Source organism: Ceratotherium simum, chromosome 16, assembly GCF_057802395.1.
Source record: "Ceratotherium simum simum isolate JZ-2026a chromosome 16, ASM5780239v1, whole genome shotgun sequence".
NCBI classification, from domain to species: domain Eukaryota; kingdom Metazoa; phylum Chordata; class Mammalia; order Perissodactyla; family Rhinocerotidae; genus Ceratotherium; species Ceratotherium simum.
In genome coordinates, this window is record NC_141915.1 from 1272160 (window position 1) to 1298461 (window position 26302).

At 62.6% G+C, this 26302-nt stretch overlaps 1 protein-coding gene across 8 annotated transcripts; it reads right to left on the reverse strand.

Moving 5' to 3' along the window:
* Positions 1-208: 208 nt before the first annotated feature.
* SREBF1 (sterol regulatory element binding transcription factor 1) lies at positions 209-20975 on the reverse strand. 8 transcript variants are annotated; one of them, XM_087440292.1, is made up of 20 exons: positions 20340-20624; positions 7860-8041; positions 7610-7763; positions 6992-7179; positions 6768-6905; positions 6465-6686; positions 5684-5798; positions 5255-5469; positions 4812-5022; positions 4508-4686; positions 3965-4226; positions 3723-3889; positions 3351-3519; positions 2733-2841; positions 2330-2439; positions 2083-2215; positions 1743-1908; positions 1119-1319; positions 910-1021; positions 210-526 (listed from the first exon to the last, which is right to left on the reverse strand). In XM_087440292.1, exons 1-20 carry the CDS (start codon positions 20428-20430, stop codon positions 297-299), a joined length of 3354 nt encoding a protein of 1117 aa, XP_087296418.1. In that variant the 5' UTR covers positions 20431-20624; the 3' UTR covers positions 210-296. The 8 variants fall into 8 exon arrangements, with proteins under 8 accessions (XP_087296413.1, XP_087296418.1, XP_087296416.1 ...); XM_087440287.1 differs by having other exon boundaries at positions 209-526; positions 6998-7179; positions 7610-8041; positions 20340-20626; XM_087440290.1 differs by lacking the exon at positions 20340-20624 and adding an exon at positions 20956-20975 and having other exon boundaries at positions 7610-8041.
* Positions 20976-26302: the final 5327 nt, after the last annotated feature.

Consider the following 26302-nt stretch of genomic DNA (forward strand, 5'->3'; position numbering starts at 1 on the left):
CCCTCTGGACAGGAGAGGCAAAAAGCCAGGGGCGCCGGCGGAGCAGGGCCCGGCCCCTGCAACCCCCCCGAGCGGCCACCAGAGGTCAGCACCATCCTGGCCGCCGCTCCGCGGGCGGTGGGACCGCGCCCCTTCCCGCCTCCCAGGTCAAGAGGCAAAGTCCCCGAGGGTCTCCCACCGCCCCCCACGCCCCCGAGGCAGTGGAGTCCGCGGGTAACCCGGGCACACCGGGAGCTCCGACGCGGCCTTCGGCCGTCGAGGCTCCAGCCGAGCCCCAGGCCGGACGGCACCGGGGTCTAGCTGGAGGTGACGGTGGTCCCGCCGCCCAGGCGCAGGAGCATCTGCTGGCAGTCGTGCAGCAGCCGGCGGTCGCCGAGCTTCTCGAGCGTGCGCGCCGCCTCGGCCAGCATGCCCACGCGCTGCCCGGGCGCCGACAGGAAGCCGGGCGGCAGGTAGCAGGACGCCAGCAGCAGGGCCTCGGCGTGCTCGCGCCGCGTGGGCCGGGGCTCCAGCTCCGCCGCCGCGCCTGCGCACACGCCGAGTCAGGGGGGCGTGCGGGGTGGGGGGTAGATTGCGGGGGCAGGGGGGTGGCGCGGGGCGGAGCTGGGGCCGGTCCTGCCCGCCTCCAGGCTCCAGCGCACGTGGGGCCTCGGAGCCCTCCCCAGGGCCTGTGCCTTAGCACACAGACCGGGGGTCCCGCGGGTGCAGTCGCCCATCCCACAAAGGACAGTGGCCCCCCGCGCGTTTCTCAGGTAAAGTCTCTCCATCAGGTAACAACCCCAAGCCCCCCGGCCTGTTGCTCACACACACAGTGGCCCTCAGCATCTCTCACGCCCTGTCTGGGCCCTTCCCACCCGCGGGAGGAGGATGGGCCAGCCACCGCCCCCTACAAGGGCAGCCCCCTCTCACCTCCTTTGCCGCAGGGGCCTGCCCTCCTCCTCAGACTGCGGTCCAGGAGCTGGTGTGTCCGCGTGGGGCTGGCCCCTGCCATCAGCCGGGCAGTGGCTTCATGGAGGAACACCTGGGCAAGAGCGGGCGTTCAGGCCAGGCCCCCACTCTCTCCTTGCACCTGCTGCCTCCTGTCCCCATCGAGAGGTGAGGGGCTGGTGGGTACTCACCCTCCGCATGGCAGGCCGGAAGCTCTGCGCCAGACGCCTCAGGCCACTCAGGTCCCGTTGGAAACCATGCAGCTCGAGGGCAGAGGCCTGGGCCCCACTGCCTGGGCCCTGCGAGGCCTGGGCTGGTGCAGGCGGCTGCTGCCGGCGCCACAGGCTCGTGCGTGCCACAAGGAGCAGGTCACACAGGAGCAGCTGCATAGCCTGGAGATGGTGGGCAGGGGTCATGGGGGGCTCCAGCTGTGGCAGAGGAAGGGTGGGGGCCCGTGGTGCCAGGGGCCGGCTCCGGGCTGCACTGCCGAGGCACTGCACCCGCCTCACACACGTGCAATGCAACAGCAATGCACCGCGGGGCCGCCCGCCTCTCCAGGCCCCCACACCTGCCACCTGCCACCAGAGCAGCCTCCAGAGGGCCCTGCAACACTGCTCACCCACCCCTCCTCCTGAGGCCGGAGGGATCAGCCATTCTCCCCTGGACCCAAGCCTCTGCCAGAAAGCAAGGCCGGCTGGGCCCCAGTCCTCTGCTGTCGGGCTAACTCCACAGTGTTCCACGGCCCAAGGGGGAACATCCAGGGAGTGGAACGGCTGTGACCCCCAGACCTGCCAGGCCCCTGGCCCCCCCCTCACCTTGTCAATGGAGTTGCCTGCTGGTGTGGCAGCCAGGCTGTCCTGCAGGTACCCACTGGCCTTCTCACAGAGGGCCAGGCTGGCCGGGCCAGAGTCTGCCTTCCCACGGCCCAGCAGGGCCCTGGCAGCCTTGAAGGAGTGCAGAGCTGCCCTGGGCAGGGGTCTCCTGTTGGGACCAGGGCAGAGGAGTGATGGTCAGAGCAGGCCACAGGCCCTCACCAACCTCCCCACTGCCCCGGTTCTGGCTGCACAGGGAAGAAAGGGCGGCAACCCCAACTGCACGGAACAAAGACCGGGAGTCAGCGGGGTGCTGGGGCTGGAGAACCTGGCTCGCACTCACTCAGACTCCTGCAGGGCACGGGGCAGGTGCTCCACCAGTGGGTACAGGCGTGCAGCCGCCTCCTCATCCTGCCGCAGCCAGTGGGTCACCACGGCCGTCAGCGAGGCCCACCATTTGGCCACCGGGTCTATGCCTGCAAGGTGGGGGGGGGGGGGGTGCTCCCTGAAACTCAGCTGCACTGCACTTGAGGCTGAGCTGATGCGGAGCTGGGGCTGAGCAGGGAGTCACGGGGGGCCTCGGGGCTCACCAGTGGTGGCGGCCATGCTGGAGCTGATGGAGAAGCTGCAGGCTGGAGCCCCGGCAGCATCAGAACAGCTGTTCAGCAGCTGCAGATACCCGAGGGCGTCTGAGAATTCCCTGTGGCAGGAGAGGACTGGCTGTCAGGACAGGTGGCAGGGGCCCCGAAAGTCATGGGGGCACCGGCCCTCCTCACCCCCCCACCAGAGCACAGCCTGACCTCGGCTCTACAAAGGACCACTGTCTGCTCCTGCCAGGCTGGTGGGAAACTGAGACCAGAGAGTATCAGATGCACCTGAGGCCACACAGCCAGCTGACAGTAGCCCGGCTCTGGCCTGGGTCCCACACAGGTCCCTGGACACAGTGATTTCCAGACTCCACTGTGGAGGGCTCCTGCCTCGTGGGGCACTCACCTGTCCCCATCAGCTGATCCAGGGCTGGGGCTGGGCTGGGCCACACAATTCAGCGCTCGCTCCAAGAGATGTTCGCGGAATAACTGTGTCACCTGGGCCAGGGGGTCCACTGTGGGGAGGGGCGAGTGAGTGGAGTGGCGAGAAGGGGCCCCACTCCTCCTCTCCACACCAAGGGCTCTCTGCTGGGCACACAGGTGGGCTTGTTTTTGGGACAGGTGAAAGTTGGTGGACAGACACCCTAAATGCCCTTGGAGAGGATAACCTACCTTGGACAGTGTCATCTACTCGGGAACACACCCTTCTCAGCTCTGTCCTTTCCCTGTCTGACCTCCTCACTGCACAATGATGCTGCCTGGAGTCACCTCCCAAATCCACCACCTGCCCCCAAGTCCGTCTCTGTTTGCTTCTGAAGAGCCCCACCTGAGACAGAGACCCAGCCAGGCCTTCCTGTTCCTGCAGCCCCACAGCAACAACAGACGACAGGGAACAGACCAGGGCGCGCAGGGACATCCAGAGACGCAGAAGCAAGACACGGGATAGGAAAGAGGATGAGGAATGGGAATGGGGGACGAAGAATGAGGCTGGGGACAGGGGACGGGCACAGAGGGGAGAGAGCACCTGGGTTCCCGGTCAAGCTGTACAGGCTCTCCCGCGGGGCACTGCACACGGCCCAGTCCCCATCCACGAAGAAACGGTGGCCCACAGGGTGGCAGAGCCACTGCATGGCAGGAGGCACTGAGCCGCTCTGTGCCAGGCAGGCCTGGCGGGCACTGCTCAGGAAGAAGCGCTGTGGGGGAGCGGAGCTGGGCTGTCACACTGGACCCAGGCAAGGGGGCAAACCCAGCCCCTGGGCTGAGCCCCCAGCTGGGCCCGGAGCCCACCCCATGACCAGCCGCCGCCTCCTGTGCAGCCCCTCGTCCAGGGAGCCATTGGGCAGAGCTGCAAAGACAAGCCCCCAGCCCTGCTCCCACCAGCCCACTGCCCACTCACTGTCAGAAAATGCAAGGCCCGCGGGAGACTGGTCTTGACCCTCAGAGCGGCGGCCACATAGATCTCAGCCAGCGTGGCCACGGACACGGTGTCCCCCGCGCACTCCACCAGGTTCAGGGCACTCAGCGCCAGGTTGGCGGCAGTGAGGTGCCCGCCGGGGTACTTCCCTGGAAGACAGGCGGCGTGAGGCTGCGGCGGAGCGGGACAGCGGGAGCCCCTCGGGCCCGCCCTCGCCGACATACCCATGGTGTGCAGCTGGTGCAGCCTGTGGTAGACCAGGGCTGCCTCCCGGGCGCTGGCGCGGGCGTCTGCCTGCAGAGCGCAGTCCCCTTGTAGGCCCCCTGCCCGGCCCGCCAGCCAGCGGCCCACCCAGAGACGCTGCAGCAGGTGGCGGATGAAGTTCCAGAGCAGGCTACAGGCCAGGTCCAGGTGGGAGGTGGGCAGGGGCCGGCCCAGCGCCCGCAGGGCCAGCCACAGCTGCTGGGTAGCCTGGGCAAAGTCCCCCTGGGGATGAGGGTTTGCCGAGTGAAAAAGTGGGGTCAGAGCATCCCTAACACACAACACCCTCTGGCTCTGAAGATCCCTTCACCTCGGGCTCCCCACCATGCCCTCAGTGTCTCTCAGCAGTGCTGGGCTGGGCCCCCAGGGGTCAGCAGGGGTCTGAGGGGTAAACAAGAGTGGGGAGGACAGGGCAGACTGACGTTGTGCCCAGGGGCAGGGAAGAGGGCTGCTGCCCGGGTCCCTGCCCTGCCCGCTGCCCCAACCCCCAGGGTCCGGTCCCTCACCCGGGCCAGGTCCAGGTCGGCCTGCTTGCGATGCCTCCAGAAGCGCACGGCGGGGCCTGAGTGGGGCCGCGTGACAGGTTCTCCGTAGACGAAGAGCAGCGCTAAGGAGGCTAACACCAGCAGCCCGTTTGTCAGCCAGATCAGGGGGGGCAGCAGCCACGGGGCCCAGCCAGGGCCATCTGGGGGCAGAGAGAAGGGCTGGGGGCACGGCTCCCGGGAAATCCAGAGCCGCAAGCCCACAGGCCTAGGGTCTACACCCAAGTGTCCCCCTTCCCACCTCTCTCCCAAAGATGCCCATGCTGACCTGTCCTACCTCTGCCCTCAGTGCCCAACATGTTGCGCCCAGGACCATGGTTGATGCTGGTGGCATCGGAGGTGCCAGGGAGACCCCAGCTGCCCAGCAGAGAGGCCAAGGGGTTACAGGAGAGGCAGAGAAAGACGAGTGCGCAGAGGGCCAGGCGGGAGCGGTCCAGCATGGCCCGGCTGTGGGGGGACGGCAGCTGCTCTGGCTTCACCTGGTGGGGTGGGCAGGGGGTGAGGACAGAGCGGGTGACCCAGGGAGCACGGCTCAGGGAAGGAGAGATCAGCACTCTGCCCACCTCACCATGGGACCCCACAGGCTCCAGGCCTCAGTTTTCCTGTCTATAAAGTGGGAGGTAGGCTATACTAGGGCCTCTTCCTAACCCAGCCTGGGGCTCAGAGGGCATCACCAGGCGACAGGAAGGGGGCAACACTGCAGGGCCCAACCTGGCCATCCTCGAAGCCTGGGCTGTCGGGCTCCGAGTCACTGCCGCTGCCGCCACTGCTCCTGCTGCCAAGAGACAAGGGGCTGCTCTGGGAGGGCGAGCCGGCATCTGAGGGTGGCGGGCTGAGCGTGTCCACCACCTCAGGCTTCATGCCCTCCCCGGGCGTGTCCGTGTTTCCTCCACTGCCACAGGCTGACACCAGGTCCTTCAGGGATTCTGTCGGCCGGAAAGGAGCAGGGCTGGGCTGAAGGCTAGAAACCCCATCCACCCAGAACAGCTTAGGGCCCTGGGGGATGGGGAAGTGGGGGTTCACCTAGCCTCTGAGGGCCAGGTTAGGGCCAAAGGAGGGGCTAAGGGCGCTTGTAGGGTCAAAGTTTAAGCAGGGCTGGAGGCCGGGTCAGAACCCTGGGCACTAGGAGCCAGAACTCACTGCTTTTGTGGGCAGCAGTGCGCAGACTCAAGTTCTCCTGCTTGAGTTTCTGGTTGCTCTGTTGTAGGAAGCGGATGTAGTCGATGGCCTTGCGCAAGACAGCAGATTTATTCAGCTGCGGGGGGGTAGGAGGGAGACAGCGCAGGTGGCTGGTCAGGCCTGGCAAGTGGGCACCTAAGCAAGGCGGGCAGGGCTACTTTGCAACACAGCTGCCTCAGGGCCTTTGCACTTGCTGTTCCTTCTACATGGAATGCTCCTCCCCTAGTAGAACCTACCTCCCAGCAGGGCATAAGGATTAATATGTAAAATGCATACAATGGAGTCTCCCTAACTGCTATTATTATTACCCGCTTTGTGCCTCACTCCCTCCCTCCTTCAGGTCTTTGCTTGTGTATATCACCTTTGTGAGGCTTTCCCTGGCCACCTGACTCAGATTTGCAACTCTCACCATCCCTCTTCCTGCCTTATTTTCCTCCGTGGCACTCATCACCATCTGGCGTAGTCCAACACTTATTTATCCTGCTTACTGTCCCCCCACTAGAACGTCAGCTCCAGGATTTTGTCTGTCACTGCAGTCTCCCCAGTGCCGAGAAGAGCCCCGGCACACAGCTGAGCAGAATAAAAGTTCAGCTATGATGAACTTGAGCAGAATAAACGACACTGGTCAGGGCCAGGTCGGCTGCAGCCCAAGGGCCTGTCTGGCCAGGCTCAGCCCCAATCTTTCTCTTCCTTCCAGTTGCCTCCCTCTGCAGGGTCACCCAGTCCATGCCTTTGCCCGCACCTTCGCCTCGGTGCCCACCACCAGGTCCTTGAGCTCAACGATCTTGTCGTTGATGGAGGAGCGGTAGCGCTTCTCGATGGCATTGTGGGCTGTGCGCTTCTCACCACGGCTCTGGGCCAAGCCAGGGGCCTTGCCACAGGCCGCCAGCCGGTTGATGGGCAGCTTGTCAGGGTCCACTACTAGCGGCACTGTCGCCAGGATGGTTCCACCACTCACCAGGGTCTGCAGGGCCAGACGCGGGTTACCAGGCAGTCATGCATATGTGCAGCCCCCACACCCTTCCACCCTGCCCATGCCACTCACCTGCAAGGGCCCTGTCTGCACGGCTGTGCCAGGGGCCAGTGAGCTGAGACCCGCCGCCTTCACGGTGGCCCCCAAGTCGGTTTTCATGGTGGTGAGGAGCAGGGAGTCCGCCTTGATGAAGTGGGGCTGCAGCAGGACCTGGGGTGGGGGAGAGGTCTCGGCCATGAGCTCTGAGTCTGGGCCAGGGGCTGCCACCTCCCTGACGCCTGACCAGACCCCCTCACCGGGACCTGCTGGATCTGCGAGGTCACAGTGGTTGTTCCAGGGGCCACCGTGGGGGTGGCTGTGGCCGTCAACAGCTGCTGGGGAGCCGCACTCTGGACCTGGGTTTGCAAGGAGACGGGCGCGACCCCTGGCAGGGAAGCCAGCGGCAGGCCAGGCAGCGGCTGTGGGGTGCTCCCTGGAGGAGTCCCTGCAGAGATAAAGGCTGCGGCTGCGGGCACAGGCTGCCCTAACCCACTTTCAACTCACCCCTCAGGTCCCTATCACCCTGTGACCTTGGATGAGTCACTACCTCTTGTAGCCTCAGTTTCCCCTCTCGACAGGCGCCACCCGGGGCCCTGATGCAAATGTGCGAGCCTTCCAGGCAGGCATGTGTCTCCGGAAGGGCAGCACTGATGTGCACGCCCCGGCAGAGCGGGTGGCAATGCACAGCCCCAGAACAACAAGAACGCAAGTACTGGAGTACTGGAGGCGTCTCCGGCAGCAGAGCGGAGACTCGACTTCTAAAGCCTGCGAATTCCTCTCCTAAGACTACAGGAGACCCTTCTCCCTGTGCTAGACTACAGGAGACCCTTCTCCCTGTGCTCCTGCTGTCCCCCTCCCTCCACAAGCCCCCTTACCTGTAGAGAAGCCTCCAGAGGGGCTGCGATAGCTCAGCACAGGGGCAGAGCTGAACTGTGGTGGGGCCGGGGCTGGAAAGCTCTGGGGCAGGAGGCCCGCTGGCAGGGGCTGCGGAGTGGCGGGCTGTAGGACAGTCAGCGGCACTGGCTCCTCCTTGATACCAGGCCCGGGGGAGAAGGCAGGCATAGATGGGTACATCTTCAATGGGGTGGGTGCAGGCGGGGCAGGGGACAAGGGTGGGGGTGTCACCTTGGGCCCCCCCAGGAAGCCTTCAAGTGGGGAGCTCATCGTGGCAGGAGGTGGGGACACGCTGCCCGGGGAGCTGACATCGGGACTGGCAGGGTCTGTGCCTCCTCCTCTGCCCCCGGCATAGGGGGGGTCAAACAGGCCTGGGAAGTCGCTGTCCTGGTTGTTGATGAGCTGAAGCATGTCTAGGGAAGGAGAAGAGGCCGTGTGAGCGACAGTCAGACATGGGCTGGCCCCGTACAGGGCATCACACATTTGCACGCCCCTCATCCACACAACAGTCCACGTGTGAGCAATGCTATGGAAACAGAAAGCCACCACGTGAGCCCATGCTCCTGGACACACAGCCACTTTTTGGGCACCTGTGACATCTGGAGCAAGGCCTGGTGCTTCACATACATCAATCAGCCCCTGCAACGACTGGACAAGGTCGGTGCCACGTGGGCCAGGGCTCCACGAGGCCCATGAACCCACCCCACACCTAGGCTGAAGCAGAACTGGGCCTTGGGCCCAAGACTGCCAACCTCAGAGCTGCCATCACCAACCCATTCCTCCGTGGAACATACCAAGGCTTGGGACAGAGCCACATGTTGGGCCAGCTGCTGGCCACGTGTGTGCCAACCAGTGTCTGCATGTCCTGGGTATAAGCCCAGACCCTGTCTGCAGCCAAGCCACCTTGGGACCTGGCCTCTCAGGGCTTCAGTTTCCCCTCTATAAAAACCCCTGCTGTCTGCCCTGCTCCTTCCTCCCTGTACAGACCGGCTCACACTCCTCACTGGAGCCCCAGCCTGGCCACAGGCCCTCTCCCCCAGCTGGCAACTAGCAGCCTGGCGGGGTCAGCCTGGGCCCTCTAACCCACTGGCAACACCCACTGGGTCAAAGTGCTCTGCAGGACCCATGAGCACAACCCTGGGAGCCCCGAGTGGCCCCAAGACCTCCAGCCTGAGCTCCCAGCCCTGCCCACCACGGACTGAGGTGGGGCGCTGGGCCAATAGCCCCCTTTCTCTTACTGGGCCTCAGTTTCCTCATCTGTACAACAAAACAGATTCAACCCGTTTGGGCAGGGCTGCCTCGAGGCTTTGCTGGGCAGGCAGCTGGCAGAGTGGGAACTCAATATTGCCCGACTCCTTCCTACTGCCAGGTGCCAGGCAGGAAGTGACTGCGGGAGGGGACCTGCCTACAGCCTCCCAGAGAGCAAGACGGGGCACCAGGTGCAGCCTCCCTGGGTCCTCAGAGGCGAAGGTTTTGTGGCCTCCAGGTTTATGCAGATCAAAAGGCAGAAAGTACGGTCACGTGCAGGATCTCCTATCTCACGCTCGTCCTCATGAGCCCCTTTGACAGACGGCGAAACTAAGACCCTGAGAGGAACACGACTGACTCCGGGACTGCAGCCCGGGTTTCCACGGCAGGTCCCCCGCCCCCTGCTTCCTCCTGCGCTGCCCGGAGGGGAGCAGAGGACGGGGAAAGCCACCCTCTCCCTGCAAACGCTGGGGTGGGGGGACTAACGGGGCTGGGGGTGGTCCCCCGGCGCCCCGAGAGCCGGGAACCGGCGCGCGTCTCCTGGGGAACTGGCTCTTTCCCATGGGGGTTCCGCAGCCGCCGCACACACCCTCCCTCGGAGGGGACGGGGACGACGACCCGCCGCGGAGATGGAGGCTCTGTAATAAAAGGGCGGGGTCCTCCAAAAAGTACCTTCGAACGTGCAATCCATGGCTCCGCGCCCGCCGCCCCCCGGGACCCGCCAGCCGGCCCGCCGGTCTCCGCGCCGACTCCACCTGTCCGGCCCCGGCCGCGCTTTAAAGCCCGCGGCCGCCCGCCCCGCCCCGCCCGAGGCCCCGCCCGAGGCCCCGCCCCCGCCCCGCCCCCTGGCCGCGGACGGGCATGGGGTGAGCGCGCGCGGCCAATCAGCGGCCGCGCCGCCGCCTCCAGCGCCCCGCCCCGGCCCCGCCCCCGACGGCGGCGCGGGCTCGGGTTTCCCCCGCGGCGCTGAACGGGGCTGGGGTTACTCGCGGGCGCCGGCGGGAACCCGCTGGGCGCCGACCTCCGCCGGGGTTACTGGCGGTCACATGCCGCTCCCCCACCTCCGTCACCCTTCCGGCAAGGACCGGGGTAGGGATGCCCCAGCACCCCGGAGCTCTGAGTTGGAAACCACTGGCTCGCTGACACCCTGACAGGTCTCGACCCCGCTAAGCCTCAGTTTACTCCTCTAGAAAACGGGTCAGTCACGTCTCCCTCGCATCGAATGGAAGAAGTAAAGGAGATAACGGGTGCGGCGCTCGGTACCAAGAAGCGTCTAATTAAGGCCAAGGGCTGCCTGGTGGTGCGTGCGGGGAGCTCCTCCTCCTGGGGCAGCCCCAGCATGGGGCCACCCCCCACTCCGTGGACCCCTGATAACAGGTCACTGCCAGGAAACGGAGGCCCAGAGGAGGAAGGGAAACCCCTACCCCAAATGACACATCCAGGTAATACCTGACTCCCAGCACAGATGTCCCTTTGCAGAGGGGCCTGGGCAGAGATGAGGGCAGGAGGGGGGTCAGTGAAATCTGCCCTGCCCCCCGAGGTCTCTCAGCCTCCCAGCAGTCAGCAGGTGAAGCCTGACTCACATATTCACTGTAGGCTCCTGGAAGGCCAAGATGCCACCCCATCCTTGGGACAGAGGTCAGGAAGGCAAGGGTGTCAGCCCTAGGGTGACAGGCTCTGGGGTCTTTTGAGGGGGTGCCTAGGCCTCTCTCCCCTTCTGTGTAAGGTCCAAGTTGGACACACACAGATGAACAGAGCCTGGCCAGCAGCCCAGGTTGCCAGCTCAGGCTTTTGTGGCTAAGCAGACCGACCACCAGCAAGGCCCAACCCAGCCTCCACCTGTGGCATCAGCCCCCTCCTCCTGCTCCCAGTCTCCTGCAGCCTTGGCGGGGGGCCAAACCTGGGCAGGCAGGCAGGGCGACTGAGCAGTGTTGGGGGCTGGAGTCCCTCCTGGCCCCTATCGCTCTCCCTCTCCAGGAGTCTAAACCAGTAGACTCGGCCTCATCTCCCTGACTCACATCCAGTTCCCCTGTTACCAGGTCTGTCCACGGCCCTGTGGGGGTGCCAAGGGCAACAGCATTCTCCTCTCGCACCTCCACCTCCCTCGCTTCTCAGCCTGTGGGTGCTCACTCTCCCTTACCCCTAAAAAACAAAACGACACATTGCAGTTGGGAAGGTCCTGACGTCACCTGAGTAACTCAAGACAGGGAGGACACTGAGCCCTGGGTTCCAGGACGTCTTGCAGAAGCAGACCATCACAGCTCCGTTCCGTCTTTGCTGTGCCCCTGGCCCTGAGCCCAGGATGCGGCAGGGCTGACAGGGGCCAGGCCAGCCACCCCCGAGGGGTCGAGCCTGGGCCCTCCCCTTCGTGCCCCATTCTTCTCTCCTTCCCTGTATTTTCTTGCCTCTTTCTCCATTTCTCATGTCTTTGTGCCCTGCCCCCATCCCATCCAGACTGAGGAGTAAGAGGGAGAGGACAGTCACTCACTGACCCCCTGATGGTTAGCAGGGGTCAGGAAAGGCTTCCGAGGGGAGGGCTGGCCTTGGAGAGAAAGAGGGCCTGAGGGCCACGCGGCACCCAGGGGCACCCGGCCAGCCATCCCCTGAACTCATGGCCTGCCCAGCCTCCCATCTCTCTCCCCTGGGGGGCAGGATCCGCCGGCGATTTCCGCAGAGGCTGGGTGCCAGGGCTAAGCCTGGGGGTGGGAATTCTGGAGCCAGCCCCGCAGCCACCCAAGAGATATGGCCAAGCGGACGGACCTTCCCTCTGCCCCCCACTTGCTGTGCAGTCCCTAGCCGGTCACTCCCCCTCTCTGAGCCTCTACCCCTGGTGTCCAGAGGGAGGGATTCTGGGAGAGCAGGCGTGGGAAGCACCCCCCACTCAGCAAGGTCTCAGCAAACCTTGTTCCCTCTGCAGCAACTGGGATGGTCGAGAACTGGAACACCAGGTAGCGCGTTGAGCTCCATAACCATTTGATGGAGACTGTTTCTACAGAGAGTTAACAGGGCAGGGACTCGGGTGAGGCCAGAGAGGCCTCCAGGGTGCACAATTCAAGGAAGCTCCCCTCCTGCCCCACTCCAGCCCCGGCCCTGGGAGCAGGACGGCAGGTCCCAAAGGCTGGCCGCGGCTCCCAAGTCATGGGCCATCCTCGAGCGAGCACGAAGGCAGACTCAGGGCGCTGTGGCTCCTGCGCGCACTCTGCACACAGGAGGAAGAGTGTGCAGACTCCAGGCGTCGGTGGGCCCATCTCCCAGCCCTGCATCTGTCACCCTCCCCGCCCCCACTCCCAGCCTAGCTGCCTCCTCTTCCTCCCCCCCCCCATTCTATCAGGATCCAACAGGAAACCTGACTCCCTCCCCCCACCTCTCTGGCTCTACCTTCAAACCTCCCTCTGAAGGCAGATGTGGGGCAGCCTCTTATTCTCCGGCCTGTTTCCTCTGTGAGGCCGTGATGGAAATCCTGGGAGGACCCTACACCACAAACTTGCAGGGCCCAGCGCTGACCATCACAGAGCCTACAGCCCATCCAACCTGCGTGAGGCCTTGAACGCCAAACAAACTCTGTTTGCATGTATCCCAGGACAGGGAGCTCACCACCTCCCCCACAAGGCCTGGTCCATGAAGCCCAGATCTGCTTCTCTGACAATATCTATTGCCCTTTCCTAAGTGCCTACTGTGTGTCAGGCTGGTGCCAGGCACGGCGGGGTACAGGGACACAGCACAAAGACCTTCCCTCATGGAGCTTATGTTCCAGTGAGGGAGACCAACGGTTTGCAAATACGTGGAGGAATGTGGGTGCAGGAGGTGGTGAGCACCATGAAGAAACTGAGGCAGTGTAAAGAGAGTGTGAGGGGCCACTGCAGGTGAGGTGGTCAGGGCAGGATTCTCTGAGGAGGTGACATCTGAGTAGAGGCCTGAATGAAATGAAGGAGTGGGCCAGGAAGAAGGAAGAACATCCTGGGCAGAAGGAACAGCAAGTGCAAAGGCCCTGAGGTGGGAGCGAGCTTGGTGTGACGTTGAGACAGCGAGGAGGCCAGTGTGGCTGCAGCAGAGGGAGGAAAGGGGGGATGGAGGGCAGGGAGACAACCAAGGAGCTGGGATTCCAACCCAGGTTTGTCTGCCACCCGAGCCAAGGACACCAATTCTCCAGGGAATGGGCAGGAAACAGACCTGCAAACTGTCCCAGGCAATGCAGATCACAAAGGCTGCACGATTGTGAGAACAGTCAATGACGTAAAGCAGCGCCACCACACAGGAGGATGTGGAATCTGGCTCACGGGACCCCTGGAGCATTCCACCTCTGCCTGCTCGATGGAGGGCGCAGGGCGGGACAGGGGGCTCACCCAGCTGCTGCCCCACCAGCGCCTCCTCCATCCTTCCCAGGACTCAGGTCGGCAGGTTCGTGTCCTCAGCCAGTCATGTATGCAATAGGGGACAGGCTGCCCTTTGTGCACGCGGGGCTGCCCAAGGGTGCAGGTGTGTGCCGGCTCTTCCTGGAACAGGATGGGCCCGTGGCTGGAGCCCCAGGTGCACCTGCACATGGGCCCTCTAGACAGATGAGGAAACTCAGGCTCAGAGGGAGGCCACGTGCCCGAGGTCCCACAGCTGCCAACTGGAGAATCTGGGACGCCAACCAGAGCCCACACTCATCAGCGCGGCCTCCCAGGGACGGGAGAGCGCCCGCACTCACGCCTGGCTCTGCCCCCGCGTGCTGGTCGGGAAGTGAGCATAGAGCGCAGGAATGGAGAGGAGGCCGCACGAGCTCTGCAAGGCTCCGCTCCAGCACTGCCTCCGCTCAGAAGCCTTCCTAACCACCCTTAGAGGCCAGGCCTCAGCTAGGAGCCCCTCAAGGCAGGGCCAAGGCCTGGACCAGCTCTGCGACGGCAGCATCACTCAGCACGGGGCCGAGCACAGACGGGACCAGGTCAGGGTGTATGGACGGCCAGCCACCACCCAGTCCCAGTCTCCAGCCGTCTGAGTCCCACTGCCTGAGCCCTCGCCATGCCTAGTTTCCTTGTCTGCCTTCTGAACACATCACTCTTTAGCTATTTAAGGCTACCAGGCATTTGCCCAGGCTGTTCCCTCAGCCAGGAATGCCCTTCCCACTTTCTTTTGTCCACCTGGCAAACTCCTATTCCTCCTTCAAAACTTGCTCTGGTGTCACCTTCTCAGATTCTTCCCTCATCTGTGCCACTCCACATGCCAGCTTCCAATTACATGGACTGAGTGACGCTGAACATGACCTGTAAGATGGACATTAAACCAGCTGCTGGTCAGCCCCAGTTCAGACATCTTGTCCTGGGTGTGGGCTCGGGCTAACACTTATCATTCTGCAGCTGAAGAACAACCCATGGGCCTGATACATGGCAATCTGGGGCATAGACCCTGCTGCTGAGCATTGTTCCCAGTCTAAATAGAAGTGCTGTGCATTTCTTTATAGAAATCACATCTATCACCCCCTTTGGGGTTGCTTCCCTGCAGCCTGTTTTAAACCTGAAGTAAGTGTGTTGGTTCAAAGGCAGCGTGCTGTTTTAGAGCCGCCAGGGTGCTCTCTGGAAAAGGTAAACCCCTTATAACCTCCCAGCCGTGTGTCCCATTTCCTCATAGCGTCACCAGCACTGGGTTCATTGTTTTTATTTACTTTCGGTTGCTTTCCTTAGTCCCCAGAGCTGTGTGACGGGAACCTCACAGGGGCTTTCCTCTGCATCTACGAGGCTGCCTTGAGGTCTTCCGTGCAGTGAAGCATCGACTGTCACCAGAGGCTCAGGAACACTGCTGCTCCCTGGCCCTCCTCCACAGCTGGAAACTGCGCTTCTTCAGCAGGTTCTGCCTGGGAAGCAAGCCCTGCTGGGCCTGCCCCCCACCTGCGCCCCACAGGCCCCCAGCTCCTCAACCCTCCTCAGCTGCACTGGGCCAGGACGACACAGGCTGGGCCACAGGGGGCTGCGGTGAGACAGGGTCTCGAGGCCTCCGCTCCTCATCTGCACACGGGGCGAGGAGGTGCCATGGCATTTCTAAGGTTCCCTCCAGCCCCAGTCTCTTTATCTCTTTGGTAGCTAAGGACAGGGTGCTTGCTCCCCAGGGGAGAAGTGGGGGCAGGGCCGAGGGGCTCCCCATTGGCCTTGCCCAGCCCCACCTCGTCTCCCATGCAGAGACCCAGAATCACCACATGGTGGACGCTCAGAATTGGAACCAGAGCCTAGAACATCCTAGAAACTTTCAACACAGGCTCCTTATGTAATTGCTGCTAACATTTGTTTAGCTAAACATACTAGGTGTCAGGTAAACGATGATACTAACTGGCACTGGTCGAGGGCCTGCTATGTGCCATGTACTGCTTCAGCCCTTGACCTAAAGGAGCTCATCTGATGCCCACGATGCCAGGAAGCTGGTTCTGTGACTACTCCCAGGACACGCATGAGGCTAAGCCGCATGTCCATGGTCACACAACAAGGGCTGAATCTGAAGACCCCTGGGCTCGGCCTTCCAGCTGCAGGGAGAATGGAGGGGCAGCCCGGGGTGTGATGGGGGGACAGGCTCCATGGGAGATCGCAGGCAGGTCATCTTGGGGCGGGGCTTGAGCAGGGCTCCAGGTCAGGGTGGGCCTCTCCAGGCCACAAACTCTCCCAGGCGGGATGGACCCCAAACCTGCCCCGCCTCTCACCACGTCCCACACCCAGCAGCGGAACCATACACCTGCAGCCAGCCTCAGAGACCCCCCCCCCCTTCCCAGGAGGCCCCCAGTCCGTTTCTAAGGCTCCCCCCTGCCCTGACACAACCCTCTCTGTGGCGCTGCGTGGGCCGTGGGTCTCACAAGTGAGCGGTCCCAGTCAGGCCCAGGGTCAAAGGGCACATCCACAGGAGGCAGGAGACAAGGCCAGAGACTTCTCCAGCCAGTGCAGCCATTCCCACTTGGGCTGCACCTGTCGTTGGGGCAAAGTCTAGATCCCAGGCCTCTGTCTGGCAGTGACCCCTGCCTGGGGCTGACCTGGTCACTCGGCATGTTTGTGCCCAGTGAGGTGACCATCGGGCAGGAGGTAACTCCCAGCCGCCTGCCTGCCTGCCTCCCTGGACCCACTCCCAGCACACTGCTCTCCATCCCCCTAACCCTGTCCCCTCAGAGGCATTAGGGCTGGAACCCATGGGGGCTCCAGGGCAGCAAATCTTACAGTCTCCATCTCCTGCTTTCCAGGGGAGGCCCCTGAAGTTCAGAGAGGGCAAGGTACCTTCCCTAGGAAAAACAGCAATTCACGGCCACACTGGGAGGACACTCTGCTTTCTGCTGCCCTAGGTTGGGCACGCTGGATACCAAGAGGCAGAAAAAGGGATGGGAAGGGGAACACGACCGATGCGAGAGGACTCTCAGGCTCTACCCCGAGGGGCTCTGGACACGGGAGGGAGAGAGGAGGGACACCACCCAGGGCAGAGTGTGTCCGGGGCATGGAGGTGCCTGAGGGGGAAACATCACAGGAGGGGAGGTTTGGCAAACCTTGCAGGTCTGGAATGCCATGCAGAGACCAGGGGCACTGGGGAGCCACGGTGGCTTGGGAACTGAAGAGCTATGCGCTGGGAGCTGGGCAGGAAGCAGTCTCAAGCTGTGTTTCCTAAGGAGGGCCTGCGCTTGGTGGGAGCAGGGAGAGAGCCGGGCATGAGATACCGTGGGGAGAGGAGCGGGGTGGCAGAGTGGCCCCCAATGTGTCCTCTCCTCCAGGCCTGGACCCAGAAAACAGCCAAGCGCACAGAACTCAGGAGGCAAGGCCCCCCATGGTTGATTTAGGCACCTTGGGAGGGACCCCAGGGCTGGGAGAGCACCAAGAAAGCAGTGCCCAGGGTGAGGTGGGGTGAGGAGAGGGGAGGCGAGAGTCAGGAAGGCTGCCCCAGCTCAGCAGACACCTGGGGTATGACAGACGGAGAGCGAACCCGCAGGTATCCAGGTAGAGGGGGACAGCTGTGCCTCCAGAGCCCAGGGCGGCCACTCAGCCAGGCCCGCCCCCGCTGCGAGATGTGGAGGCCCCGACCAAACTCCTTCTCCATTCGCCCCTCCTGCACTTAAAAGCATGTGCAAGAACTGATGAATTAACCAGAGGGGAAGTGAAGACCGCGTGAGCTTAACAATAATCCCAACCCATGTATAGGACTGTGTTCACGGCCCCTCAGCCCACAGCTGCCGGGGGCCCCAGAGCACAGAGCAAGACAAGGAGGCCCGGGGGGGATGGAGTTCGTTAGAGGTCACAGCGCACGGCAGCCAGGGAATGCCTTCACCCACAGAACCAGGGACTCATGGGGGCAGCTCCCCCCAAAAGCCAGCTGTTCACATGACAGAGGGTTTGGCTGAGGCGGGCGGCAGGGCCGGGTGGGGCTCCAGGCCCTGGGCTGGCTCCCTGGTGCCAGTCCTCAGTCTCATGACTCAAAGGCTGCTCTGGGCTGGGAGGGGGAGGAGGCCACATGGCCTCTGACCTCTCTATGACCCACTCCCAGACACCCAGCGTAGCCCCACATGGAGCAGCCTCCTGGGTTCCCTGCTCCATTGCCCCTTGCCCCACCCCCACTCTTAGGAGCCAAGCAGTTAAGAGCATGGGCTCTGGAGCCCACAGCCTTGGTTTGAATCCTGGCTCAGCCATGTTCTGCCTGTGTGACCTTGCACAAGTCACTTAACCTCTCTGTGCCTTAAGGCACTCATCTGTAAGATGAAGATCATAAGTCTCCCCACTCGGGGTTGTTGGGAGGACTCAGTGGTCAGCACAGTGCCTGGCATACAGTAAGTGCTCAGTGTTCCCTATTCGTGCTATGACCCTCCACCATGGCTGTCAGCGGGAACTCCTGACACACAACCCCAGCATGGCACAGCCCTGCTCTGACCCCCCAGACTCCCCACAGCCCCCAGCTCCCCAGCCTGACACTCACAGCCTGCCCGGCCCACCTCTCAACCCTCACTCCTTTCAGGGGCCCTGCCCTTCCTACCTCCCAGTAACCTCTCTCTCGAACTTCCAGAACCTGCCCAGCTCCACGGGCAAGATGATGCCTCAAAAGCAGGCCTGGCCTCTGACCAGCAGTTCCCCTCCCAGAGCCTCCATTCATGGAGCTAAACGAGGCTCCGTCCAGGCCAAGATTGGCTCCGGGGTGTCCATTGCACACAGTCTCTGAGCACAAACAACCTAGATGGCAGTCCATGGAGACCGAGAGGATAAACCAGGGAACCTGAGTGCTGTCTGGCTGTGGACACAGAACAGAACAGGCTGCAATCCGCCATGCGCCAACAGACCCTGTTCTAATTTATAGACATATGGAGAAGTGGCCTGGGGCTGCGGTGGCCAGGGAACAGCTGTACACAGGCATGGGGGATCTTATCGGGGTGATGAAAATGCTCGACAACTGGTGATCGTCACATGACTTGGTAATTTTCCTAAAACGCATTGAATTATACACCTTATGGTGGGTAAATTACACCTCAACAAGTTTTATTTAAAAAGTGGATGCAGAGTGTGCAACCATTCCAAAAAAAATGTACATACACACACACAGGAAATAATCCCCCCATAGTTAACAGAGCCGATCTCTGGGCGGTGGGTTTAAGGAAGATTTTATTTTCTTCTTTTTCCTCACTTGCACTTTCTAATTTTTCTACAATGTAAAGAGATTAGTTGTGTAATTGGGGAAAAGAACAGAAAGTCTGGATAAAAACTGAGAAATCCTCTGCTGCAGTGGGCAAACTTCATGCCCACCCCAGCGAGACGCCCCTGTCGTCCCCTTTCCCTCACAGACCAGAGCTGGGGCCAGGTCTGCTCTCCAAGTGCCCCCATCCCCAAGGGCTGCCCAAGCCTGGCCTCTGGGCCTCGGGAGGTAATGTTTCTATAAAGGAGTCCATGAGACAGCGCTGTGCCAGACCCGTGGCCCGGATACACCTACTCTGATGTGACTGTCCCAGTTCCCCGGGGAAGGGAAGCATTTGCATCCAGAGGGGGAAACTGAGGCTCAGAGGGTGAGCACAGTCTCCAGAGTCAAGTCCTGACTCAAAGCCCATCTCCTCATTGCTTGGTCCTGGCACCTCTCGGGCTGCACCCACTGGGCCCAGTGCTTGCAGAACCCTTTGTTGAGTCAGGCTGGGACCTCCCCAGGGCCTGGGGTTTTGGGGGTCATCACTCCAGAGTGCAGTGATGGGGAAGGCTGTTTTGGAAAAGCCCCACAATCAGAATCTCTCCTCTCGAGCCCTCCCCTAGCTCGGCCCCAGGGGAAGGTGAGCTGATAAGGCCCGGGCTGGCAGCCAGCTGGGCTACTCTGCAAGGCTGCAGTAGGGCAGGAGGGGGTGGCTACGATGTGCCTGTTTTGCCTAACCCAGGGTGGCCACAGGCTCCATGGACATATCCATTCAGGTTGTGTGAAGTTTGAGTTCTGTGCTCTTGGCCTCAGTTTTCCCATCAAGTGCAACTCAGCCAGTGTTTCTGAAACTGCATAGCACCCATGGAGGGCAATTTGCTGGGGGGCTTCGATTTGCCCTGTCTACAAAGTGGGGCAACAGCCTCCTAACTGGTCCCTGCCGCACCATCGTCCCCAAACCCCCTCTCTGTATAACAACCAGAGTGATGCTTCAAAAATGTGAGCGAGCCCGAGCCGCGGCCCCGCTCCAGTCCTCTTCCCGGCCAACCAGGGGTCCTCTCTTGGCCCACCTTCCCAACCTCACCTCCTGTGCGCCCCTCTAACTCCTCCAACTCAGGGTCTTTGCCCGCGCCGTGCCCTCGGCCTGGAAGAATATCCTTCCCTGCTGGTCGGGCTAACTCAGTTCTCAGCCCACAAGTCTGCGCAGAGGTCTCGCCCCACCCCTGCTCCATCCCAAGGTGCAACTAATATCCGTCTGTGGGTTTCCTTGGTGATCTTTGTGCTCCCAAGAAAAGGGGGAGCTCGGGCCGGACTGTGAACCCCAGCGCCCAGGACGAGGCCTGATGTTCGGCAGATGCTCAATAAACGTGAGCCGAAGCGAAGCTCTTCTCCGACTGGGAGAACCGGACCCCGGGGCCAGCAGCGAGAGGACTCGTCGCGCGCATGCGCCAGAGCTCCTGCGTCGAGCTGAACTCTGGGGCCGGAGGGAACGACCGCGAGTAACCCCGCGCTGACGTCACGGCGGAGCAGGGGCGGGGCCTCGGCGACGCCCGGGTCCCCAGCTCCCGCCACGGCCGCCGCCGGGCTGAGGACTCGGTGGCCGCGCGGAGCCCGGGACGCCCAGAGGCGCACGTGCCCCAGCCCGAGACCCCCGGGAGCCGGCGCGCCGCGCGGCCCGAGACGGCGGGGCGCCGCGGACTGGACAGCGAGGTCCGCAGCGCGCTGCCCCGAGGCGCGGGGACGCCCCGCACACGGCCCGGGGCGCACGGCACACGGCACGGAGCCCGCGCCCCGCACGCCCGCCCGGGAGACAAAGGCCCGCGCCGCCCGTGTGCCCCCTCGTGCGGAGCCCCGCCGACCCCGACGCACCTTCGATGTCGGTCAGCAGCGCCGCGTCCAGCTCGCACGGCTCGGCCAGCGCCTGCTCCAGGGCCGCCTCGCTGAAGGGCGGCTCGTCCATGGCGCAGTCGCCTCCTCCGGGCGGCCCGCCGGCCCGCCGGCCCGCCGCCGCGCACAGACTTTCGCAGGGAGCGCTGCTCCGTGGGCCCCCGCCCCGGCCCGCTGCCGCCGCCGCTCCGCGCGCTCGAGGCCCGCCCTGGCCTCACTGATGGCCCGGCGCCCACGAAAAGTTGCTCGGAAACTGGGTTCCCCGGCGGCGGCTCCGCAGGGCCGGCGGGGCGGGGCGGGGCGGGGCACGGCGCGGGAGGCCCCGCCCCCGGGGGACGGCCCGCCCCACCTGGAGAGAGCTGGGACCGCTCGCGGGTCTGCCCCGCAAACCCAACCCCAGCAGAGTGCCCTCCAGTCGTTCATTTGATCCGGCCCCTAGCAGGGCAGCCTGTGGCCGACTGCTGCGGGAGCTCGGGCAGCCACGGCCCCTCCCTGGGCCTCGGTTTCCCCCGCACCAAGCAAGGGGGCTGAGTGGAAGCCCCAGGACTGAGCCCGTCCCCGAGGTCTCCGGACTTGGGGCGGAGGTGTCCCGACAAACCTCACTTCCTGGATCTGGCTCTTCAGAACAGGACAGATCCGTCCAAGTTACAGCTCTAAGACCTGCTGTGTGGCTTCGGGCCAATTGCATCGCCACTCGGCCTCAGTTACCTCGCTGTAACTGGGGCTTCAGGATGCCTGTCAGCCTGGCTAGGACGGTAGTGATGACATGGAAGGAGGCTGGGCTGTGAGATCAGCCCGCCCCTGCTCAGTCTCCTCAGATCAGACTGGCCTCCTGAGGAGGAGGTGTCCGAGGGCAGCCTGGCAGAGGCTGGAATTTCCCGTCCAGACTTAATCTGGTTTCCTCCCAGATCCAGCTGTGGGGACGGCAGAGGGACTTGGGGGCCAGTGGGCCAGTCCAGTCCCTGGAGGTAGGCTGGCCTCAGTACCCAGGAGGACAGGAAGACCTGGAGAAGCCTGTCCAAGCTCGCACAGCACCTCAGGGACAGCCACATGGGTGGGCCCCGGGCTCTCTGACTCCAAGCCTGGTGCTGTCCCTGGAGCAGTGGGGTGGGGGCACGAAGAGGCGGACTGTGCTTTAGACCTGAGCCAGGTTGCCCTGGATCATGACAGGCTGGGGTCGGGTCAGAGGAGGCAGCTTGGCTGGGGAGACTGCTGGAGACCAAACCCCGGGACCTGTGGATTGGGGACAAAGCTAGGTGGCAGGGGAGGGGTCCGAATGAGGTAGATTGAGATAAACCAGAACTAACATACAGGTATCCGAAAGCGGTAAGGCAGTGAGCTCCCTGTCCCTGGAGGTATGCAGGCAGAGGAAGTCACCCTTGGTGGAAGGCAGCCAAGGAGACTTATCACAGGTCTGGACCGCCAGGCCCTCCTAGCCCCCAGCCTCAGTGAGTCAGGCCATCCGGAATATGCCTTGCTGGGACTGCAGATATAGCCTGTCTGGCCACGCCCTCTGAGGGAGTAAAATTAGTGGCGCACTTTAGAAGGGGGGTGCCCGGGCCAAGAGAGGCCTTGGAAGCCCAAGTCCCTGGGGCTCAGCCTGGACACGCAGCTCTCTTTGTTCCCCTCCTGGAGGTAGCTGCTGTGGAAAATTACCCAGAACAGGGCAGCCGGAAGCTGTGGGGGTCTCCAAACCACATCTCCCCGTGAAGTGGCCCTCTCAGGGATCTACCCAGGGCCTGGCCCCTCCAGATGAACTTCTGCTGGGGAACACAGAGGGGTCTGGCTTCTCAGCCCCCTCCATCCTGCACCCCCTCCCCAGGCCCACCAGCCCAAGTAGTAGCCAGGCACCCAGGAGGCCTTGGGAATCTGGTGACTTCTCCAAACATTCCGGCAGCCCTTCCGAGGGAGAGGAGTGAGGGGAGGCCGGGAGCTGAGTGAACCCTCAGGTCCACTTTCTGCCAAGTCAGGAAGCTGGTCTTGCTTTTCCTCCTACTTGCTCTGTGACATGGAACCACTTACTTCACCGTTCTCAGTCTCAGCTATTGGATCTGTTAAATGGGAATAACCCTTCCTGTGGTCACTCTGCAGAGGCAGGTGAGGTATGTTGAAGTCATTGTCACAGCAGACCTGCCTCACTGTTCTTTAAATGATTTACACATATATAAAGAGCATGGCTCAATAAATATGCACTCCATAACTGCAGGGATTAGGGGAATGAGGGTATGGCAAGGTCAACAGGAGACCTGTAGTCCAAACTGGAAAGGCCAGCTGGAACTCCAGCCTGGCTGAAGGCCCCCATGGGGCATTGTCGGGGGTGAGGGTGCTTTAAATCTTTGCCACCAGAGACAAAACTTTGCTCCACAGTCTGAGATTCCCAGGGCAATCCTCAAGGCGAGGGTGGGGAAAGCCAGGCTGGGGGCCATGGTTCTTCACGGAAACCTGTTTCTCTTGGCTCCTCCCCCTCAAAGATCCCGAGACCCCCAAACAAGCCCCTCAGGCCCCTCTTGGCTGGGGAGATCTGAGCTGGGGGCACAGGCCGTGGTGGTGGCCCTCTGTCCTGGGGTGCCTAGAAGGGGCGGGAGTCCCAGCGGCCGAGAGCGATGCTGCCGCCTGTGTCCGCGCTGGCTACAGCCACTGAGCGCTCACCCGCATTAACCATTTGTCCCTCCCAACAGTCCTGGGAGGACCGCCTGTTGTCGTTCCCACTTGACAGATGAGGAAACCGAGGCACGGGGGGGTGAAGCGACTCGCTCCTGGTCCTGTCAGGGTCGGGCAGCCTGAGGAGCGGGGCTGGCCCCCCAGCCCGCCTGCCGGGCAGCGGCCGGGCACCCGGGGGAGTTGGGGCGCCGAGCCAGACGGGCCCCGCCCCCGCGGGCCGGGGCGCAGCCAATGGGCGCCGGGCCGCGAGTGGGGTGACGCGGCGTCAGCGCGAAGCTCCCGGGAGCCGGGCCCCGGGTCACGGGCGCCGCGCCCGCTCGCCCGGCGTGGGGGCGGGGAGGGGCCGCGTGCGGGCTGGCAGGGTCCGGGCCCCTGCGGCCAGTTGGGCCTGCTCTCTCCGCCGGGCCTCCAGGCCAGACACCTGGCTGGGACTGCCGCCAGGTGTGCGTCCCGGACACCCGGGCGCGGCTGACCCGGGACGGCCCCGCCCCCGCCCGCGCCCCCGGCGCCCCGGCTGTCGGGACCGAGATGCGCCAGCGCCAGCGCCGGGGCTCGGCCCAGGTCGCCCAGACCAGCCTCTGCCGATCTCGGTTTTGCCAACTGTGAGATAGGGGTTCGCGTCTGCCCCTCTTCCTTCCCTGGGCGTCCTAGAGACTGAGAGGCATCTTCTGTGGGTTCCGAGCCGTTTGGGGCAGGTGTCCAGCGCGGGCAGGGCCTCTGCCAAGGCCGCTCGTTGTGCCATGTCCTCTATGCCCAGCTCAGGGGTGGGTGGAGGGGCGGGCACGAAAGTTGCCAGGGCTGCCGGCACTGGGCAAGAAGGCTGGGCTTGACCCCAGGCCCACCCCCGCCCCCCTGCCTGCCCCCGTTTATCCTTCATTTCTGCAGTAGCTCAGCTGGGACCTGCCCAGGTTATGGCTGAGCGGCCTAGGCAGCACAGAGCTGGCTGGGAGCCTTGGGTTCCCCTCCCCACCCCATTTCTCCATCTGGACGTAATGGAACTAGACAGCCATTGATGTGGATGCTTCTGGTCCTAGATGACCCTGTATATTCCAGGTTGGCCTCTGCTGTGTGCTGGGCAAGTTATTTCTAGCCCTCTCTGAGCCTCTCTGGGTCCACTTTGCTACGGGAGGCTCACTCACGGTGGACACTTCCAGGGTCATCATGAGTCACTAACAGACCCTCCACAAAAAGCTAGTTCAACCCCAAAGTCTGTTGCACAGTGAGGGTGAGGCTCACAGGGGAGCATTTGTCCCCTGGGGGTAACCGGCTACTGGGGTGAGGCCAAGTGTAGATCGAAGGGGAGTCACAGAATGGGGGGGTTGAGTTGGTGGCAGGGAGAGTGAATGGGGACCCCAGGCATCATCTGGCCCCCACAGGCTAAATCCAACTCTACGTGGGTTCTGATTTTGAATTAATTGTCAAATGTAGAAGGTTTCACCTGAAGGCTGGAGTTCTGGCTTCTCTTGAAAAATGGAACTGTCGAGCAACACTGGACTCAACAACTGAGGCCCCTGGAGCCGGGGCTGTGAGCTGCCCCAGGCTCCATCAGCCCCTGTGCACCACCCCTGGACCTTGTCACTCATCAATGAGGGTAATAAAAAGGCCCTGTGGGCACAGGGGTTACCACTCGTGACCCCATCTTACAAATCAGGAGAGTCAAGACCAGAGCTGCAGTGACTTGTCAGGGACCTGCGGTGAAGCCTGCACCCTGGGGTAGGGTGCTCTTCGGGCAGGCATGGGGTGGGAGGAGACGGCACAGAGGGAGGAGTCCACTCAGTCTGGAAGCGTCCCACTGACTCTCTAGAGCTGAGCAGAGATGTTGCTTCCTGAGATGCTGAGGGTCACCCAGCAAGAACTGGCAGGGGCTCCTCTGAAAAAAACTGGAATTACTGGGTGACTCATGCCTATTTAAGACCTCTGGTTTTGCCCACCCTTGGATGCTCAGGACCCAAAAGAGACCCTTTTCTTGGAAAAGAGGTGGGTTGGAAAGACTGTCTCCTCCTCAGGTACTTCGGTGGGGGACTAGCAGGCGGGGGGACCAGCAGCCATGGCAGGACCCACAGTGCTCCCACACTGCCCCCTCTCAGATCTCTGGGGAGGGAAACTACAGCTGGAAAGCAGCTCTTCTCAGGGCTCCAATGAAGGGAGGCAGCCGAGGGCTGAGGAGGGAGCACTGAAAGAGGAGTCCAGAAGGTTGTCTCTGCCCAAGTCTGTGCCCCTAGGTGTGTCACTCCCATTTCTGGCCCTCTCCATCCACACTGCAGTGACCCTCTGTTGTTTGTGCCTCCTCAGATTTCATCCTCCCTCTGCTAACAGTCTGGTTTTTCAGGGTGGGTTCTGGGACTTCTGCTGGAACTACTGGGGAAGAGGCACCCTCTCTCTGCTAGCAGGATGTCAGCCTAGAGCTACAGGCAGCTTTCAGTCAGCCATGTGGAAGAGCCAACCTAGGGGAAGGAGAGCCAAGACATAGAGAGAGGCAGATTCCTGACTAAATCCCTAAGCACCTGGATCCAGCTATGCCTGAAGGTGAACTACCTGAATCTTTCAGTTACATAAGCCAAGAAATTCCTCTTTTGATTGAATCAAACCTCTTTCCGCCACAATCAAAAAAGTTCTAATATGCCATCTCTAAATGAGGAGTTTGGGCCACAAACTACCCTTATCTCAGACAAAGAGGTCCTGACATTGCTTAATTTTACTCCACCATTTCCCAAACTTCTTTATCCACAGAACCCATCCTTTTTAGGAATACCTGTTAATGTATTGGGGAAATACATCTTGGCAAGTGCCCACCAGGGATCTCAAGGTCCCTCCCAGGAGGTTGGTCAGTTGGGTCAGAGTTTTGTGACTACCCTCCCCTTCCCCTGTGGCTGGCTTGCAGCTTGAGTACTCTAGGCCTTGGCTGCTCCCCCAGAGCCACCCCACACTGCAGGCTCCGGAAGAGGGCTCCAGTGCTCCCTGGCTGCAGTGTCCTTGATTCTGGGAACTGACCCAGGCTTTGAGCTCCCCGAGGGCAGGACCCCAGAAGCCCCTCCCCTCCGGCACCAACCTGGCTCACAGCACACTCTCATGAACAGGGACTGACAGCACAGTGGACCAGCTGTCCTGGCAAGTCCATGGTGGTGTCTCAGGGTCAACCCACGGTCCCCAGGGTAGGAACGGAGTTCAGGCCTCTTTCGGCACCCAGAGTGCCTCACACAGGGCTGGGGGCATGGAATGGGCTCAGGGTCCACGTTTTCTATTCACAGGGACTGGGGGTTGGGGGTCTCCCACACTTCAGAGGC